Raw genomic sequence first — 21,458 nt, forward strand, 5'->3', positions numbered from 1 at the left:
GCACATCTTTTTTTAGAGAGGAGATCATTATTGGGAACAATTAAAAGAGACATGGTCAATTCATAGTTCATGAGTCAATTCAGTGACTCATAAAATTGAAATTTTTTATTATGCACATAAGGCATTTGTTTTAATCTTGTTTTCTCCATTTGTCTTATCCATTGTTGAGATTGGCCTTGCATGCTGGATTCTTATCTTTTTATTGTTTTGTATTTTTTAATGTTTATACAAGCACTTCTGAAAAACAAGAATGTTACTGAGGTGCCTCAGAAGGGATAGAGGTGCCAAGGTTTGAGTGGGCTTTTTGAACTGACTCATTCTGCATGTCCTAACTGCCAGAGTTGGGCTATAGCTTCTAAATGTCACTGGAAACAGCCAACTTTCTTATCATCCATAAAATTTAGTTTGCCTCTGACAGAATCGTTGTTGCAAAAAAAAGTCTGTGGGTGTTATTGTTGTTGTTATTAGTATAATGACTATTAATGATGATGGTGAAAATTATAGCTGTACTTACTCCCCCAAATCTCTCTGCTTAATATGAAGAAGAACAAAATTCTGCTGCAGTGTTTCTCTTTGTGCGTGTTAATGGTTTGGCAGACTATATCTGCCACAGATTTCTATCACCCATCTGAAATAGCTGCTTGCTGATTGTTACAGTGATTATAACCCACTAGTTTATAGATACTCTGGAACTTGTCAAGAAAAATGCTGAGAGAAGGTATTTCCTTCTCCACAGCTTCCATAAATTCCATCTGAAAGAACAACTGTTTGTTGCTTCCTCCCAGGTTATTAATGCTGTGAGACCATAGGAATTTAGCAATATTGTTCTTGGTACAAATTGTTAGTCATCTTTCTATTTCCTAGATGAAACCTTTCAGTGTTTTCTATCATTAATGGCCCTCCTGTCACCATATGTCTCAGTCAGTAGCAGATATCCAGAATAATAAAAATCAGAGTTTGCATGTATGTGCCTATGTTTTTTCCAGGTTCAGGAGAAATGCGACTACTTTGCATTGCCTTAGAATGGGAGTTGTGAGGTCTCTCCCTGTGTTGCACATTACACGGGACGAAGTTCCAGTTAGCTCTTTCTGAGCTGCTGGAGGAGCACAAAGCAGCTGTAGTGGGACTCAGGGTCTGGACAACTGACCTCATGGGAATGGAGGGTGGTCAGCACAACAGGGGAAATGTTCAATAGCTTGTCGATGCATGACCCTAAAGTCTGCGAGACTTCCATTCCCTTAGTCAGATTCTCATCCCATTAATATGAATCGTTGAACTTCATCTGACATCAGCCAGTCCTGGATTTGAGTGCAAGTATGTTATTCCCTATGCCATTAATGCAAATCACTTACTCCAGCTGAGCAGACAAGGGAAACAGTAGTCATCTCTGTTTTGCTTTGCAATGCTGTATGAAAATAGTCCGTTGGTTTATTCCCCTGCAACTGTGTTCCACGCTCAAGTATCTTCAACATATTCATTGTGTTCTTTTTTATATTTCATTCTTATTGTTGTGTTTATTTAAAACTGATATACTGCATCAAATAGCCCACTTTAATGGGTAGAAAGAAGGATATCATGTTTAAGGTGATGGCATCAACAATTATTAATTAATATAATCTATTTCCACTTCTTACTCACTTCAAGTCCTCCTAGCAGGGCTACTGAATGCTTTTAGCATCAGCTTTTCCAGCTGTGAAATTGGAATAATAATACCTCTCCCTAGCAAAGATTCAGCAATTCATGTGCTAGTTACTTATACAATTGGAATTAAATGGGTGAAAAGTATATGCATTTTAAATGCTACATCTTTTCAGAGTTTTATTCCTCTCCACCTACAGGGATTTCAGAGTTTTGCACTGCAGATACAAAAAGGATCAAGGATTAATTACAGGTTATTACCTTTCTCTGTATTTTAGAGGTGTTTGCCATTCAGTTTTCTGAAGGATTCAGGCACTGAGGTTCCTTTCAAATAAGGATAATATCTAATTTTACTGGTGTGTTTTTTTCTTTTTTCTTATGAAAAAAAAAAAAGCCATTCAGGAGGTCGTTCCTTGTAAGGCTACTGCATAATGAATGTTCATTTAGTTGGTTGTTATATTCGTAAGCTCCAGCTGCAGCCATCACTCTCTAAATCTGTCATTGAAGGATTTTGTTTTAAACTCTGCCTAGCTTTGTTTTCAGATATTTCTGAATTCCTCCCTGTGTTGAGCCACAGCTGTGAAAAGAGAAATCTACCTTTTTAATTCAAAGGGTCAGTGGTTTAAAAGCACTAAAACCCAGTAGGGAATAGCTTATGGAAGATAGTTAATCATGAGGATCCCAAGGGGTTTTATAAATTTACTGAGGGCTCATCCGACTTGAAGAGTGCTAGGGAGCTTCAGGCCCCAGTTTCTTTGAGGGGTGCCTATTTTACCAGGGAATGGGATCCTCTTTAGAACAAGCACCTGTGGTGGATGTTTGCCACCTGCTCAGCCGTGGCTATGGAAACATAACTTAATCTACTCCACCGCATCCCTTTTCTAGCTAAGTCACCATGGAGGCCAAATCCTTTCTAGTCACTTCTCTCCCCACCCCCTTAAGAAGCATTTAATGTAGTAACTGCAGTGGACTCCACATCTTGATCCTACTGGGAGATGGTAGGAGAAAAGAGGGGTCAGGCTGGAATACACAGCTTATGTTTTCTCTTCTGGGTGAGCAGAGCTCTCTGGTGACACCAGTCCGTTCAGTGATATTTCCAACCAGCCATGACATCTTCCTCTTCTAGCTCCAAATCCTAGAAGAAATCACCTTCTTTTCTTGTCAGTGCAGACAAAAGGTTTATCTCAAACACAATGTAAATAATTTAAGCACTTGTTTCTGGTACCTAGTTCCCATGGGATAGGCCAGCTAGGACTGTGTGGGTGAACAATATCTGGTAGCCTTGAGATGTTGTATTAAACTATGTAGCTAAAGTTGTTTCCATACCCACCCTATGTATACTTCACCCATCCTGTTGACATTGCTGTTTTTCATACAGGGATTTATTAACTGCTTGTGAATCAGCTCTTGAATACCTGTAACTTTTGGCAAGTTTTATAAAAATAAGGTGTTTCTGATTTCAGTTTTATTTCAGTAGTAGAGGAGCTGATTTGTGAGCAGACAGATGGACTTTGTCCCCCATCATAAGGGTCACTAGAAAGGTAAGGATGATTGGGGATTAATAGTAGCCATTTGATGGCTGTTAGAGCCTTAAATTCAGTGGAAAGGTCAGTCGAAAGATATTAGATGCTGCTGAAGACCTTCAGTGTGTGATCTAGTTCAGTTATTCCTGTGTCCATTAACTGATAAAAGAACTAATAGAAAAAAATGGGTTGGAAGGGACATCTGTAGATCATATGGTCCCATTTCCAGCTCGGAGCAGGGCTAACTTCAGCTTTGTATCAGGTTGCTCAGAGCCTTGTCCAGTCAAGTTTCCACTGTCTCCAAGGATGGGGACCCCACAACCTCTCTGGGCCCCTGTTCAAGTGTTTGATCACCATCATAGGAAATAAAGCTTCAGAACTCCCTCAGGGTCAAGTCTGACTCATCATCTTTAGAAGGTACGTGTCTACTGGGGCAAAGGAAATTAGAGGTAGTGTTTTATACCCTTTTCATAACAGTCTAGCAGTTATGTCACTCTTCTAGAAAGTAGAAAGTTTGAGATTTAGGCCTTCTTTATCATGAGGTTTGAGACACTTCATATGTCATGGAAATACCCTCTTCACCAGCATCAGAGATTTCAGGATTGTTTCTTCTTTTCCAGCACTCTTTTTAAAGCAGAACTACTGCATATAAATGCAAGTCACAGGGCTAGAAAAAGGACAGGGAAAGAAAGCCTTATTTTCACCTAAGGAGAGACAGAAATGGAGTTCTGGAACGTCTTCCCCAGAACCGGAAAAATATTATGTCAGACTGTCACTAGGTAAACTATTAAGAAGACAGCTCTTGGAGCAGAGGCTGGAACTTGAGGGCTAGAAATCAAGGGCTCTCCTATCCCAGCTTGACAGCTTACACAGCCAAATTCCCCCCCTTTTTTTTTCCTCTTTTTTTTTTCTGTTCCCCCTCTCCCTGAATGCCCGACCTAGCCAGAGACACCCCTCCTGGAGGAAGGGTTATAAATGATGTTCTAGAGAACCTCGTGGTTAGGGCACTCTCCTGAAGGATAGGATTTGCAGGTGTCACACTTTAAGACTGAGGCCTGTCTGGACCCCCTACTTCTATCCACCAGGATAGTATGAAAAACATGGACTCTGCTGATGATGTGGTGACAAAGATAGCAGTGGCCTTGTTCAGGATTAACCCAGGAGACTGTTCGCTCAAGTGTATACTGCTGTCCATTTTAGATAGGAGATAAGTGACTGTCCTCACAGGGCAGACACTGTGGGTAACTAAGTTTTTTGCAGAGGGGACTTTTCAGCTTGCCAAAGAGACCATTGGTGAAGGTAGCCTCATGCAGAGTGAGAAAAAGTGGAAAGTCGTTGAACTGGATCTTTGCATGACACTGTAGACGCTTCAGTCCAAATTTAAGAATGCTTTAAAAAGTGTGAATTAATGTGGCAGGGTTTTCATTCAAACCTGTGACTGTAAGAAAGGATCCATACCCTGCACCTCCCCAGTGACTAACTGGTTAACAGTCTAAAAAGCTTTGCTGTGTTTCAGTTAAGTATTGATTCATCTGTGCACTCTGTGTCCTCACTTTGTCCTCACGAGACAAAGGAAAGTTATTGTGGTTTGAAACCAAAGTGGAAATAGTTCTGTGTGGAATGGAGGTGGTGATGCCTGAATTCTTGTTTGCTTTTTCAGTATGGCTGTTTTAGATTCCAGGAACTTTCATGCTATTGCCCTTCACAAAGCAGCTTAAAAATAGACCAGCAAAACAACTTTATTGCACTAAAGAGAAATTGATTTCTGCTGCAAGACATACAGAAAGCTCTCTTAGGGTCTAATAGCAGTACGTTTGGACCCTTGAAAATGGTAAAGTTGGTGAGCAGTTAACGTAGCATTGTTAAAACTTTGATAACCTGCCATCCAACCTCATCCTGGTTGTATATTACTCCTTAAGCAGACTCTGTGAGTTTACAGAGAATGAAACAACGATCACTTGTAACTTTCTGCAGTTTGCAAAAGAGCTTAAATCAAGAGTAAAACACTGGAAGAAGTGGTAGGTGAGTCAGCAATCTTGCCACAGAAGTCACGGCCAACAGCGTGTTGTCCCTGGTGAGAAGGGTGGCCTGGTGACTAAGGCGCTGACTGGATGTTGAGGGGATGTGGGTACTGATCCTAACTGCTGGTGTGACCTTTCTCAAGTGATGTCAACTCCTATGGTAACATTAAAAAAAATCAGTAGCCTCGTAATGGTGAGGATGGAGGCATTAGGGCTTTTAGGCCCGCTTAGGTGCTATGGTGATGAGTACCCTAGGGAACCCCATCGATAGGAATAAGTCCACATTAAGTTAGGATACAATGAGTTGTGTAAGCTTACAAATGGGATGTTTTATAGCGGCCATGCTGACTCCCTCTCCCACATCCTCCAAACATAAACCAAACCAAATATTAAAAAAAAGGGAAGAAATCAAATGCATTCAGCCTAGCAATATAATAACTAGGTTAACGTACAAATACAAACCACTCCACTGCAATGTACCCTTTCATAAACCTCTTCAAATATCATTTTACAAATTGGCTGCACAAAAAGTCAATCCAAAATTTAGCTGGACAACTGATATAAAAAGCTCCTCCAAAAGAGTTCAAATACGTGATCATGCATTATTAAACCAAAGTCTGTTGGAAATGTAAATTAAGATCCTTCCAGCATGTTTCTCCCTGTACTACAGTTTATGTATTAAAGTCCTGCAAGCTATTCTGTACAGAGTTCACTGACAGTGCATCAAATAATGAGGCCATACACTGATGAAAGGAATTACGTGAAAATATGCGGTTTGGTATACAGCAAACATATTTGATCAAAGACCAGATGTCATATAAAATTAACATTTTTGCAATCATCACTAAACTCTATTAATCTGAATGTAGGCCCAATAATAAACTGAATGCTTTTGAAAATTATCAGATCAGAGATTTACACTGCTGATAATGAACTAGATAATATTGGCAGATAATGAAGCATTTAATCAGGATTAGTGCAATAGAAATAATTTAAAAAATGGTTAATTGCATTAGGAGGCAAACTGAAACATGCAGTTACTTATCCTTGATATTTGTAATGATCTAGTTTTCTCTAAAAGTCTGATAGGCAGTTTTTAAATACAACTGAGAAATCTCTGAGTGCCTACAAGTATTTAAGTAAAATTCCAAGAGTAAATTAGTTGGTAATAAATTTCTGTCTACATCAAATAAATTTAGCTACAATTTTTAGCACAATAAAACATTTGCTGTGAACTGAAATAAATGTACATATACATTAGTAATGTATAAAATATACATTATAAATTTCTATGTAAATTTAAGTCTTCATTTCCACCATTCTTTATTTCAGTTTATTTACTTATTTGTTTACTAATTTATTTGCTTATTTATAGGGTCTATTGGGATACAGTGGTATGGATGGGCTGGGTGGCTGCAGGCAGAACCAAGCTGTTTCTGCCTGTACTCAGAGCTGGTTGGCTGGTGGTGCCTCTAATGCACATATAGCTGAAGTGTGTAGCACATTGTGGTATAGTATACTAATTAACGGAGCCAAATAACAGTTGATGTTGGATTAGGTCTGGATTGCTTGGACCAAGGACAGAAGAGCCCTACCTATTTGTATTTATAGACATAGCCATATAGACATACCCACAGACTATACACTTTCGGAGTATGGACTGTTATTTACCTTATTGCTGTACAGTCCCTAGAAGTAAGTAGTCTAGAATAATGTAAATGTCAGTGTAAACATGACTGACACAGAGTTAATGGAAATAAAAAAGCAAAAACAAACAAACAAAAAAACACATTTGTGGTGGTGTTTAGACTGTCAGATATGTTTTTCACTTCCAGTTTTCTCCTGCTAACAGCAATCTTGTAGACTAATTATTTTTAACTTCCTGCTAATACAAAATGTAATTCTTTCATCTTCAGAAAATCATTTATTTCATGCCTGGAAGCCCTCTCCTAGCTCCTGTATGTGATGGTGGTGGCAGCAGCAGCAAGCTTCCACCTTGTCTGTGGCCAGGCCGTTCACGTGATTCATCACAAATTTCTCCAGTGTGTCACACTGCCTTCCTGTCAAGCCAGGCTTTTCACAAGTATGCAAACACATGCCAGGACATGTCTCCTGCAAGCAGCTCATCTGTAAAATAACCCCTCGCCACCAGTTATTGGTGAGCCCAGGGACAGCAGCGAGCCCAGACCTCTGATAATAAAACTGTCACTGCTGGAGGACTCCTGTTCCACCCTTGCAGATGTTGGAAAGCCTCCTAGGAAAGGAGGCTCAGAGTACATTTTTTCCATAGCAAAACACTGGCAAGGATTTCTGGAGGTGAAAAAGAGGATTGTAATACTTCCTTTGAGTTGGCTGTTGTAGATATATGTTTCTTCCAGCAAAATAATGGTAGTTGCAGGGTCAGTGGTTTAGCTGGCTTGACGTTGCTGCCTGGGGTTAATTCAGGTTTTAGCAGGACAAATGTGATCTGTTAGTGCTTAGGCAAGTCTCCCCAAAATGAGCATTTCTTTTTCCTGACTGCCACCATGACACTTCTCTGGCTTTTTGTTATTTTCTCCGTAGCAGGCCAAGGCCAGGCTCCTGCATGCTTTCTCTCCCTGTCTGCGTTTTCAGAGCCAAGTCAAGCGACTCCAGGTGCTGTAGGTGGTGACTGACATTTTAGAGGAAAATTCTCTGGCTCTGTTGGGAAACCTTTAAACGTCATGGCACTCAGCAGGAAGTGGCTTTCATCTGGTCTACCTTTTCATTAAGGTCTCAAGGAATTTTGTTCCTACTCTCTTTTCCTTTTCTTTTGGATAAAAAAGATGTTACAAACCCCAACTTGGAAACACTTTTCATAGCTTGAGAGGGTTTTTTGGTCTGCTGGGTCGTGCCATACTGAAAATAATGTAGTGCTGAGGTTTGTCTCAATTTGATTCTTACGTGTATTCCTAAACTGTGTTGTACACTGCTTTCCTCTTTTATTTACATTTTTTGTTTGTTTTTTAAATCAGAAATATAGTGTGTTTTCATGTGGTTCTAAATAGAGAGGCTATGGGAAGCTGTTATTAAAAATGTGATATCAGAAGTCACAGTTCCTTAAACACACACACACACACACACACACAAACAGAATCACAGAATCACAGAATCACTGAGGTTGGAAGGGACCTCTGGAGATCATCTAGCCCAACCCCCCTGCTCAAGCAGGGTCACCTAGAGCACATTGCACAGGATTGCATCCAGGCGCGTTTTGAATATCTCCAGAGAAGGAGACTCCACAACCTCTCTGGGCAACCTGTTCCAGTGCTCTGTCACCCTCACAGTGAAAAAGTTTTTCCTCATGTTCAGATGGAAGTGTCTGTGTTTCAGTTTGTGCCCGTTGCCTCACGTCCTGTCGCTCGGCACCACTGAAAAGAGTCTGGTCCCATCCTCTCGACACCCTCCCTTCAGATACTTGTACACATTGATAAGATCTCCTCTCAGCCTTCTCTTCTCCAAGCTAAACAGGCCAAGCTCTCTCAGCCTTTCCTCATAAGAGAGATGCTCCAGTCCCCTAATCATCTTTGTGGCCCTTCGCTGGACTTGCTCCAGTAGTGCCACATCCCTCTTGTACTGGGGAGCCCAGAACTGGACGCGGTACTCCAGACGTGGCCTCACCAGGGCTGAGTAGAGGGGGAGAATCACCTTCCTCGACCTGCTGGCAACACTCTTCCTGATGCACCCCAGGATACCATTGGCCTTCTTGGCCACAAGGGCACATTGCTGCCTCATGCTTAACTTGGTGTCCACCAGCACTCCCACCAAACACTCGCAAAAAGAAAAAAACTCCATATGAAATGCATATGCATCTAACATTAAAGTGAAAGGCATGTAGATATTTATATGTGGATGACATCAGTTGCACATCTGGCTAGTTCACACTGTTTATTCATCTGCCTAGCTACTCTTTGCAAAAGAGTAGCCCTTGTTTTATCCTCAGTCTTGGATTAATGAGTTATATTCCCGGAAGGCATAATGCCATAGATAAAGCTTCCCAGAAGCACTCTTTTTAATGATACATAATGACATGTGTGTGTGTGTGTGTGTGCAGGGCTATCTACCTATATATCACATTCTGAAAGTTTTACTTCTATTTCTAGGTGAAATCTTTGGATGAAATGCTGACCTCATTGACATTAGGGACCTGAAAAAAAATTCTGGTGCCTTTTAAGGATCAATTGCTCATTTCCTATATGTATAATTTAAAATATATATTAAAGTTTATGTGCAGAAAAGCTCTTCACAGCAGTGTGATACAGACTACTCTATCAAGAAAATCCATTTTTACCAGTGTTTATCTCCTAACAGGCTACATGCCTTTTATAAGTGTTTCCATCAGTAGACTAGCTTCACTGAGCCCTATATTTAGAAAGACTCAGAAAACTGTAAAAAATAACTCCCCCAAATCATATCTTTCTCCTTCCTCTCTTTTGTTTCACTTCCTTTGTCTCCATTTTTTACTTTAGCTTCAGTTTATCTTTGTCCTAATGAACTGAAAATGCAGTCTAATCCTCAAAAATATTTTCCACCCATTGTAGAACTTTATTTATTATCAGCTGATTCTCTCTAATGAAAATAGGATTGTTGGCAACTCTTTGCTCCCTCGGTTGTCTTATTTTGTCTCCCAGTCTCTTCATTTCTCTTTGCTCTGCTTGGCTCTTCTCAAATGGGAATCAGAGCAGAGACCTGTCTAGACTTCCAAACACTGTACTGAATGGATAGGGTATAAATCCTGTGAGGAGCTTAATAAAGGTAAAGACTGTGCTTTGTAAAATCTCATTATAAGCTGGAGTATGTATCATATGAATCACTACTATTCATTAGAGTGTTTAACAGTATTAATATCTGTTTTATGGCAAAAACCTATCTAAACCAGATATACTAGTAGCAATGATTAAAAAAAACAAAACACACACACACACACACACACACACACACACAAAGAAAAAAACAACCCTTAATCACCCACTGTAGACTCACTTCATTTTTTGGATTGTATCATTGTATTTTTGTTCAGTTATTTCTGCTAGTGGTGGGAAGTGACGCGATACTGAGCTGAGGTTTTTTTGTAAAAAAGAGAAGTATTTCCTTGAATCCTTGAAGAGGAGAACATTTGCTGCACTATAAACTGCACAAAAGCTACTTAATAAATGGGAAAATAGCTATGAATAATACTGTTTACCAGTTCTTGGATGGAGTTAGCTTTAAACTGAGGTTTCACAATGAAGAGAAAAGCCTTCTCTGCCAAATAGTATATCAACAGACCGTCTATCTAAGCGGTACAAGAACACAGTTTCATTGTGGTCTGGATCAATGTCATCTTTGTTATTTAAAAAGTAAGTTGAGGATGTTAAGTGAGTCTGGAGACTAAATTTTACTTTTAGTCTATTTTATTTGATGAGCTATTAATCTGACTCATGCTTGTTTGTAGTTTTTCCTCTTGCTAAGGCAGAATGTTCAATATCCAGTTCATGGTACAGTCCTGAAGTACAGAGTAGACAGCCACAGAAATATTCCTCTTGGAAGCAGGTATGACCACTTAGAAGTGATACATCGACAAGAAAACAAACAAACCAAATATATATATTTGTAGTTAGAACTATGTACTTTATACTTGAATGCATGTAGATAAAGTATGTGTACATTATGAGTAGACAGGCACACACCTTTCAATACATATTTGAAATGTAGGTGGAGTACTCTTTCTTTCTTTTTGGAACTAATTAGTGTTAAATTGATTTAAGCAATGTGTTTGTATAACAATCCACTCATGTTATTTGGTTAATGTCAGCAAAGGATATCTTCATTTACTCTCTACTCGCTCTATGGAAAAAAATAAAATCCCAAGATCTCAGAAGAGGACAGCTGAGGAGCAGAAAGAAAACCCAGCTCTTTTACATTTTGCAACTAAATGGCCTAGATAACTTACTCAGCCTACTTATAAGTACAACATTATTATCGCACTTATTATATGAGCTATGGTTTAAAAAAGTGTGTTTTTGTGGGTTGGTCAGGGTCCTTTAACTTCTGGACTTCGCGACGCCAGGGGAAGTCAGAAAGCTACACAGTATCTGTGCATGCTAGATTTTGCATTTCGATAGGATTTAGTTGAACAAACTGAAAAAAATCACATAAGCACAGAGCTCCCTATTGGCTGTGTATTTGAGAAGGCTGAAGAGCTCTGTTTATTGCAACAAAGGGCCTGGAATAAATTATGTTTAGTAAATTGACTCCAGGTTTTCCTGTTTCAGACAGTAGCTTCAGAGTAATCTGTTTTATGGGCTCCACTAAATCTGACCTATTGCAGGGAGGTGACACCTTGTTTCATGGACATGCCATCGCACACGGGCCAGGTACGTCCAGCTGGCTCTCGCTGGCAGGATGGCAGAATACCAGTGGGTCTCCAGTTTGGTCTTTTGGCAGTTTTAACCTGCAGCCCGTTACAAATTTACGAGCCCCCCCAGGGAGGTTCTGCCAGGACTGAGCCAGGCGCATCAGCCCCTCTTCTTCAACGTGCTTCCCACCCCAGCGGGGGGCGGGCGAATGGCTCCCTTCATTCTGGTGGAAATGCCCCTGTGTTTCAGCTGGGTGTATGCATAGCTTCCTTCCTCGAGCAGTCTCGCAGGTGATAACAGGGGACAGATATATCCTAGCTGAAGCTAAGGTGAGAAAGCAACTTTAGCCACAGCATTTTTGTTTTCATGCTCTTCTTCCTCCTTTACTTTAGGTTTGTTCATCACAAGGAAGTTTTAGAGCGTGTGGGGTGCTTAGCAGAGGTATCAAAGAACTCAAGGATACAACAACTTCTCTGTCTCTGACAAAAGTCTTCTGACCTTTGGGGGGATAAAAGAATGGAGGGAGCTGGATTTGCTTTTCGATTCCATATTCTATTTCTGTTCATGGGCCTGAGTGCTTCTGATCTGTGTGACTACAGCTCTTGTAAGTGTAGGACACTGATTGACATTGCATATGTTACAGAGAGGAAGGGTATTTCCTGAAGATTAATAGCTGGTTAGTTGGTCTGAAGTTCATTAACCTGAGCAAGTCATTAGATTCTTGGAAGGACTGTGTGGAAGCTGGAGTTGTATTAGAAGATCATCATAAACTAAAAATATATGTGACAATCCAGCCAGCTTGCAATGAATCTAGGACAAGACAGGGTTGGCTCAAGCTCACAGAGCAGCTGCCTCCAGTGTAAACTAAATGCCTTGTGTCAGGCATTAAAGTAAATGGTTTTTCACAGGCATTATTCAGATAGAAGAAAGGGGGGGGGGGGGAAGGAAAGGAAGGTTTCCGTTAGCAAAAAACTCCTACATGAGAACGTCAGGTTCTTCACAGCCAAAAGGTCTAATTCAGTGCTGGTCTCAATCTATAAGTAAGCAAATGACAGTGTGTTCAGGCAACTGCTCTATTCTATCAGTGGTAACTTTAGTCCTGATTCTTCAGTGTACTTTGCCTCAAGAAAATGAGCCCAAATCCTCTGGTGAGATCTCTATTGGCTGAGACCCAGACCCTCAGGCCATGACTTCTCAGCATGTTTGCAGCGAGACTGGCTCCTTGTAAACTGCTTCTTTTTGAAGTGTGGCCTGTCTCTATCATCCCACAGAAGATGAACAGGGCTGGTGTCTCTTGTCTTTACATAGCCCTCCTCCCTACCCCTTTTTTTTCCCCTTCTTCCCTCCAGAAAGATTTCTTTAATGTAATATAACCCTGCAATAGTAAAAGTCAGCACCAGCCGTTTGTATTCCAGCCGCAGATAGATGTACTGATAAGGAATAAGTAAGGGCTTCCTCTCAGGATCCTACACTCTAGTAAAGAGAAGGGGAAGAAGAGCAAACCAGAGGCATTTGATGTTTATTTTGTTTTCTTTTCATGTCATCTCAAGAATATGTAATGGCACTTGGCCAAAAGGAGTACATTCAGACATTGAATCTTGGTGTTGAGGAAGGGACAGAGAAGAAAGAAGTTCAATGTTCTGCAGTAGCAAGGATGCTCCAGGCGTTTGTACAGAACCTTTCCCTCTCTCTGTCTCCATCACGCCCTTTCTATAAACTCGCTTGTCTTTTACTATTGGCAGAAGAGCTGGAGGCTCAGAAAGCCCCAACTTCTCCTGAGACAGGATCCTTCTGGCACAGACACTCCAGAAAACCAAAGGAATCCTCTTTCAAATCCCTTTGCTCCAGGAAGGATGCACTACCTACATCAGGAGGTTAAGTGCAAGACACACAGAGTGGCCCAGGTCTGAAAGGGCCTTGCAGCCGGGGACCATGGGCTGTGCTGCACCTCCATTAGATGAGCGAAAAACCTCCCTTCGATGCTTGTGCAGTGCTAGCTGACAAGAGTGCTAGAGTTGCTCCATCAAGCAGGTGGTTTCAGTGCCATTCAGAAAAGAATTTGAAATGCTGTTCATGAAAAATCATGAGCCATTAATCTCCCAGCTCTAGCTGCTAACCACAACATTTGCTTACTCACTGATTTACAGTATTACTCGAACACTGACATTTGTCATTTCACTATCTTGTTTGACCTCTGGTATGGTGCACTTGAAGGGGGACAGATCTGGTCTCACCGGCATTTTCATGCTCTGACCTCTGCGATTTATTAACCATCAGATTCTGCCTTCAAAACTCAGCATGCAAATTCAAATACATATGCAAAAGTTGAGTTATTGGACAAAGGGGTTCCCATGTAATTGGGTACAAAATAGGACATCAGGAGAACTGTTGCTATTTTCTGTTCAGCTACCAGGGTGGCTGTGTGACCTTGAGGAAGTAGGTTCACTGCAGTTTTATGAATCCATTTTTGCATAAGGAAAATAAGGACAGTGATAATTACTTTCTTTTGTAAAACAGTTTAAGATTTATGGAATATGAATGACCATTATTAAGTGAAAAGTGTTGCAAAGCTGGCTTAGTTGTGCACTGTGTTAACATAATCCTGTATCAGCCTATTGACCTCAGCATGAACTACTCATTAAAGTTTATAGGACATTACGGTGCGTGAACTGAGGCAGCTATGCCTCACAGTTATTCCACAGAAAACATCATATTGAAAAGTACTTTTAAATCCATCAGCTGTGCATTGATTTTTTTTTCTATTAAAACTAAACACAACTGCTTGTCATATCCATTTTTTTTTAGCTTATGTATGAATGTTTGTGATGAATATGTACTCACTGTTAACTCAGCTTGTATGCCCATGGTATCTGAGATATTACAGTCTATTCTAGCCATAGCATAAACATACAATAGCTGTTGTACTGAGATAAAGAGAGAGTTATAAAACATTAAGATATCCAGCAGATCAGTATGAACTAATGAGATGAATGGCAAATGTTCTTTTTACGGATATTGTACTAATTTAATTTTTGATTAAAAGTTAGCTATGCTAGACATTATTCTTTGAAAAGCTTAAATATTCTTCCAACCTCGAAATGTATAAATTTAGTATTAAAGAAACAGATTTATAATGTTTTGGTTTCTACTAGAGAAAAATGTCCTTTGTAGCAAATTTGTTAACTGTTTAAGCTACTCCTTAAAGATAGGTCTGGCTTGCTTTCAGAAACATTATTTATATGATGATGCAAAAGATCTACAGATGTTTTATTTTTGCTTTCAGATTAAATTTGGATTGTTTGAAAAGCTGGGAGATTTTTCACCATAGTTCAAAAAAAATACAGAAGAAGAGAGCAGAATGAGAGCTTCCCAAGTACCACATGCCTGCAGCTTGTTATCTTTAGCAATGCTGTTCCTTCCAGTCACTGGAACGTCAAAACAAAATATCCCAAGACTTAAGCTTTCCTATAAAGGTAAACTTTTCAGCACTTTTTCTGATTCTGCCACTTTTGTTTTGATGTGATGTTGCCAGCAGTTCATTTCTGTTATTAAACAGGAAAATGAAACACGGTTGTCACTACAGTTCCCAGAAACATACAACAGGAGCCTTAAAGATGTATGAATCCTATCCTGAGACAGTATTAAATTCTCTTTTTTGAGGGAAGGGGTACATATTTATGAAATATAGCTTTTTTTTTTTTTAACATAAATTAGGTGGGATTCACTTGCCTAAACATAGGCTTCTAGTGCTCCTTGAAACACCATAAGGTACACTGTAGACACTCCCATGTGGCTGGCTGGGATGACGTGGGACCAGGGGGATACCCACATCCTTCTAGAGCAGCACTTGAGATAAAATATCCCAAGCGTTTCAAAGGATGCCAATGTTTAGGCACCTACTTTTCATAATCTTTTTTTTTTTTTTCTCTCTAACAGTAAATTGGTATGTGAAATTCTCAAAATGTTGTTTTCTTTCTTCTTACCTCTTTGGATCACAAGCCCTTATTTTTTGAGGAATTCCTTAACCTTAAGTCTATTTCTTGTTGAGAATGTCACAGGCTGAGGAGTTTAAATGCATATATATTTTTAATTCTTCTTCTTATAGAAAGTGTGGATTTCTTGTTGCTTTGAATGTACAGTACACTTCCACAGTTTTACAACACAGGAAGATATATTACTTTGATATTGTCTTCTTTAGCTAAAGCAAATGCTTTCCAGCTAGTTATTTTTCAACTATGTCAGCACCCTGCCCTTATGGGAGCTAATTCTGCTGTCAGGTTTTCAAACATAGCTCTTCCTCTGCATGGTAGAATTAAGCTCAAGATGGTCTGATGGAACAGGAGGCTGTAAAGCCTTCACCAGTGATTATGATATGTTTATCATGAGCTGTAACACACAAAGGAATTTATTGAGTAAGCACAATGAAATGCTATTTATTTACAAGTTTCTGCTTTGCTAGTTTTGTACACCACTGCGTGTGGTGTGTACATGCGTTTCGATGTGTCTGCCTGTGAGAGAGAGGAAGCGAGATCAAGAGATCTTGACAACATTTTTATAATTTCAGGAAACAGTTACACTCACTTAAGCCAATGAACACGGAAACTGAAAGACCTGACTTGAGTTATGAATGTTAGCAGTAAAACCTTCTAACATACAGCCAGATTTTTCACAGCTAGGCCTTCTGAGATAATTCCCAATAGCAGCATATACCATATGATGATGGCATTTATTGTGGATTTGACATTCACGATCAGTGAATTCCTCTGTACTTCAAAGGCAGCTAGCCTTTGGCAAAATCCTGATGGATAAATTTGTCAGGTAGAGGAGAAGAGGAGATAAAAATTATTGAGGTCAACACAGGAAAAAAAACACAAAAGTGAAATCTTAGTTTAAAATGGTGGCAGAGACCTGCTGGGAGTGGTTGGGAAAATGCCTGAGCTCGTTTAAAAAGACAATGAGTGGATGATTGATATTTAGGCTGTAACCCAAACTTTTATTAGGAACTTTATAAACCTTTCAGTTTGGCTTGAGAGTTCTAGTTTCCTATCCAAACTTTTCCACCTATATTTCTGTAGGAGGAAAAAAAAGCAACAACAGATACAAACTGGCACATAAATCTTAATTTGGAGAGCTGTGATGTGACTAAAAAGCCGAGAGAGAGAGAGAATTATCAGATGTTTTTGTGTTTCCTCTTTCCGTGTTTTTTGGGGGGGTTACATTTCTTTTCCTGTAGAGAACAAGAAAAAAGTAACTGCATTGTTTTCACATTTCCAGATGTATTAAAATAGAAATGAGGGAAAAAGTGTTCTAAAAAACCTTGTCTGCTATATTCACTTGCTGCTATGTCTCTGAATACTGTATGGATAAAAGTGAAGGAAAGAAGACATAAAGGAAAACACATAGTTGATATGAATTCTGAAGGAAACCCACACTTTTCTTACCCAGGAAGAGAGTTAAAATGGATTATTATTATTATTATTATTATTATTTTTGAAGATACTGAGTTCCATTTCCAGAAACACAGTGTGTCTTCCTAAGCCATTATTTAACATATACAGTAGTGCCTGTCATAATTAATCATGTTTTTATTGTTTATAACCAAGTCAGATGTCCTGACTATTAATATAGATGTCAGGATTAAGCTTATATTTTCTTCAAGCATTTCAGCTAAAACAACCCCTGAGAATAAGATGTAGGAGAAATGAACCGTCTTGCCAGTACTTATAAAATCCTTAGAGTCATGTGATTGACAAGTCCTGGCTTCTCCATTCTTTGGAGTTAAGACCTGAAATATCATGAGGAGGTTAGTATGAGGCCTTTTTCCATCTCTGTGGAAAACGGACTAAACTTGGCCACATCAGGAGGCTTTGAAAACCTGATCACACATGCCTGTTCATTTGACTGACAAAGATGTTGTCTTTCAAGGGAAATGGCTTCGTCCCTTTCCAGTTGCGATGTGTTTATAGGGTGGAATAGCTCCCTCTTCCCAGAACTTCCCAGAACTTGCTAGGGCAGGACTGCTGGAACCAGGCAGGACTTTCCCCTCCGTTGCTTCATCTCACAGCTGCAGGACAGGGCACCGCAGTGGAAAGCGAGAAATCTTTTTTTCTTTTTTTTCCCACGCCCTGGCAGTAAGGAGAAGAAAGAGCACACCAAGTGACAAATGCTGAGGATGAAGAAGTACAGGGGACAGGAAGGGAAGAAGAAAAAGAGGGAAGAGTAGTAAAGGAGCATGGAGAAGGAGAAAATTGAGAGAGAAGTCAGCAGTGGATGCAGGAAGAGGGGGAAGGAGCAGGGTGGGGTAGTTGAAAGAAGTGTCTATAACCACAAGAACGCACTCCCTTTGGAGCTTCAATAAACCTTAGTGCCTCACCAGCCCTCTGCTTTCAGACAGCAATTAAAACTTCAGAGCTTGTCTGCATGGCAGTTACAGGTTTTCATCTTCTGCAAGATAGCTAACGTAGCAGAAATCTGTGCCAGAAATGTTAAGATTCCTGATATTCCAATGAATTATGTGGGTATCAACACAATGCCAGATGATGGATTTCCTTTATTCTTTGCCCCAGTTCTAAAAATACATGTTTAAAAGACTGTACACACATAAACCTACAAACACATGTTCAAATTAAATAGCTGCATTAGACCTGCAAAGTCAAGAATATATATATTCCACCTGTGTTGATATAATATGCTATGGTTTTTAGTTACATACCTATATTCCCACATTTATCTGACTCATTAATTGAAAAATTCAAAGTTTATTTTTATCTTCTTCACTCAGTCTTTAGCTTTTAGATAGTGGTGCATGTCATTCCTACACAGAAATTAGCATTGCTCTCTTGATGCTTCTAGTGTGCTCTCACTACGTAGACCTTAATCAATCTACCTTTTAGGTACTTTGGCAAGATTATGAGGTATCTTTATTATGTTATAGCTATAAAATTAGGAAAAGTCAAACAAACTGTCTGCTAATAGAAGATTACCACCTTTAGAAACCTAGGGTCTGATTTCTGGGTAATATTTGAATAGTATTTGTATTATGCTACACTCAGTCTCTGAGCAACAATGTGTGTTCATCATTTGTTCTGCTGTGGCTGGAGATACCCTATGACTGTCCTCCGAATCATAGAAGAACTCAAGCACAGAAGTGACATTCAGCTTCCCTAAGCAGTACATCCTTTTGTTTTTGCTGTCTACTACCTCATTTAGTGCCCTCATTTCAACCTCGACAACAAATGCAGACGGGGTTTTGTATACCCCTCTCACTGACTACTGTCATTCAGAGGACAGTGTCAATTCTGTTACTGACAGTGGCAATTCTGTATACTATTACTATATTATAGGTATAAACATGTAGAATTCATATTGTGTAGACAGTCTTATTCCTGTCTATCTTCTGTGTAATAAACTTTGCCAACTTTTTAACATGTACTTTTCTATGGATTTGCATATGTGTGTTTCTAGGGAGATTCACAGAGACTAGGAAGGTTAAACTCATCCTAGAAAAAAACATTTTTTGGCCTCTTTCCATTCATGGTGCTCCTAAAAATTTTCCAGTGTAGATGCAGATGCCTAAAACCAAATTTAAGCCTACTGTCTTGCTTTATTTGGTTAATTTTCATGGATACCTTAGAGGTAGTCTGCACACTCTAAGGATACATTTATATCACATAAGCGTGCACCTGCTTCCTGGACTGGGGCCTTTTTCTTTTTCACATTAAATGAATTAAGATGCAGTCTATTTCCTTCTAAACTCAGGGCAAGAGATTTGCCACCAAAGTAGACTGCAGCAGGATCAAACTTCCATTCCTTCTCATTTTTTCTTTATATAAATAAACTAAAGACATACAGTTCTTTCTCCTCTGTTGAAGGATAACAACGTTAAATCATCAGGTCCACACGGAAATTAGCCATATTTAGGAATAATGTTTAGCTTCATGCAGTGTTTTTCATACATCCCCCTAAGAATGATCCATTCTTATGACACAGTCGAAAAGAAAACAGAGGATAACATTTTGGTGCCAGAGATTCTTCTGAAAATTTTATTGGGTTAGTACATTTCCTTAATATTCTAAAAATGATCCTTTGAACATAATACTTTACAATGCCAAGCATCCTGTTTTCTAAATTATTTTTGCTTTAAACATGTTCAGTTTATGACTGAAGGGATGTTTAACTCTTACATCAGAGCAGTCAGTTTGTTCTGTTTCAGTAAAGCTGGCTTATTTCCACAGCATGCACCATTTAATTGCACATGTAAAATATAGTTACAATTGCGTAGCTCCACGAGCCTCATTTAAACTGTCTGTGACATTGTAGAAATCCCAGTACTTCAAAGGGGGGTTGCACAAGTATGAATGACTGGAACATCATAAACCAGCCATGTACAAAAAAGCCTACAAATCAGCTTGCGTTTCTGCAGCTGTGATGGCTGTACAGGAAGAGGAAGAAAAATCAGTAAAAAACATGCCTCTGTGGTAATATCAACAGCTACAATTCTGAATGCCCGCAAAGTTTAAGGAAAATCTGCTGAGTGAGGGAGTGCTTTTTTCAAGTAATCCCTTATTTTATTTGTTGTTTTATTCATTTTTGGTGATTATTGATTTCTCAGGGAAAAAGAAAACAAAACAAAACTGTGCCTCAGATTCCTTTGTTAAGTAACTTGAAATCTGTATGTGAGAGTTAAAAAGATCCTATATTCAGGTTGTTGGCTAGTCATGAAGTAGATTTTGCCCTAACTGTTGTCTCAGATATGTTTTCTGGAGGCAGTGTACACGGATACTTAAAACATACCCCAGGTGAAGATGGATAAGCACTCCTGGCCCTGCCTAGAAAGATTCTTGTGTACTCTATACTATAGACTAAGTATAAACTTGGGGGGGGTTATGATGCTCTAGTAACTGGAAAACCAGCAAATTTCTTACAAAGACATTTTTTTCCTTTTCTTAGCTAGTGAACTTGGAGGTCAGATCCAACTATATGTTGCATTTTCTGTCATATAATTATCATACATATAATGTCCTGGAGAGCAGCCTCCAGTCAGTGACATCAACAGTTTACATAGCAGTTGAACTAAGAATAACCTTAGAGAACTGACCCGTATCAACCTCTTAACAGTGTAAACAGCTTGTAGCTCACAACAGTTTTCTTTTTTCATGATCACAAAAGGCCCTCAATTGGAATTAAAAAAAAAAAAAAAGGAATTGTGTTCGCAAAATACCATACTATTCTGCTGAATGTTCACTTTAAACCCCAGAAGATGAGAGAAAAACAAAAGAGTAGGACTTTTGGAGGAATGATTGGTCCCTTGTAAAAAGAAGGACAAGGCAGCACCGAAGAATTGCTCCCCTAAAAGAAGAATGTGGGGAAGATGCATGATCAATGGCATCATCTTCAAAGGGGATATTTTCAGAAGTGTTTGTCTACATGTGCCTTTACTAAAGGTGGTTGTAAAACAAAACCAATGCTAAGCAGTTTTGAAAATCCCAACCTTGCTGTCTTTCTATGCACTGATTTGAGGGCACGGCCCTCTTGACGTCAGTGAGCGTCTAGCTGTTGACACCTGTGTTTGTAGTGCTGGTTCTTGAATCACATTTCCCTTTCCTTCCTCTCCATCTCTGCTGTTCCCAATATAGACGCTTTCCTCAAACAAGAGGTGTGTTCTGTTGCACCATAGGAGTTTGCTGGCTAAGAGGTTACAATATTGTTGTCCTGTTCCCGAAGACATGAAAGTTTTATGGTCAGCTTAGCTGGCAGCTTTGGGAAGACTTTACACCTCTCTCTGCATCATCCATGCAACCACAGAATCACAGAATCACAGAATCACTGAGGTTGGAAGGGACCTCTGGAGATCATCTAGTCCAACCCCCCTGCTCAAGCAGGGTCACCTAGAGCACATTGCACAGGATTGCATCCAGGCG

At 39.5% G+C, this 21,458-nt stretch overlaps 1 protein-coding gene across 6 annotated transcripts in view; it reads left to right on the forward strand.

Annotated features, from left to right (window-relative positions):
* The window catches only part of SEMA3D (semaphorin 3D), a 155,034-nt gene that overhangs the window by 33,239 nt on the left and 100,337 nt on the right, over nt 1–21,458 (forward strand). For all 6 annotated transcript variants that reach the window (XM_026071370.1, XM_026071341.1, XM_026071352.1 and 3 more), the window contains one exon: nt 14,822–15,011. In XM_026071370.1, coding sequence (XP_025927155.1) covers nt 14,897–15,011 — 115 coding nt within the window. In that variant the 5' untranslated portion in view covers nt 14,822–14,896. The remainder of the gene's footprint in view (nt 1–14,821; nt 15,012–21,458) is intronic.

The sequence above is a fragment of the Apteryx rowi genome, unplaced genomic scaffold, assembly GCF_003343035.1.
Source record: "Apteryx rowi isolate R43461 unplaced genomic scaffold, aptRow1 scaffold_108, whole genome shotgun sequence".
In the NCBI taxonomy this organism is placed as follows: Eukaryota; Metazoa; Chordata; class Aves; order Apterygiformes; family Apterygidae; genus Apteryx; species Apteryx rowi.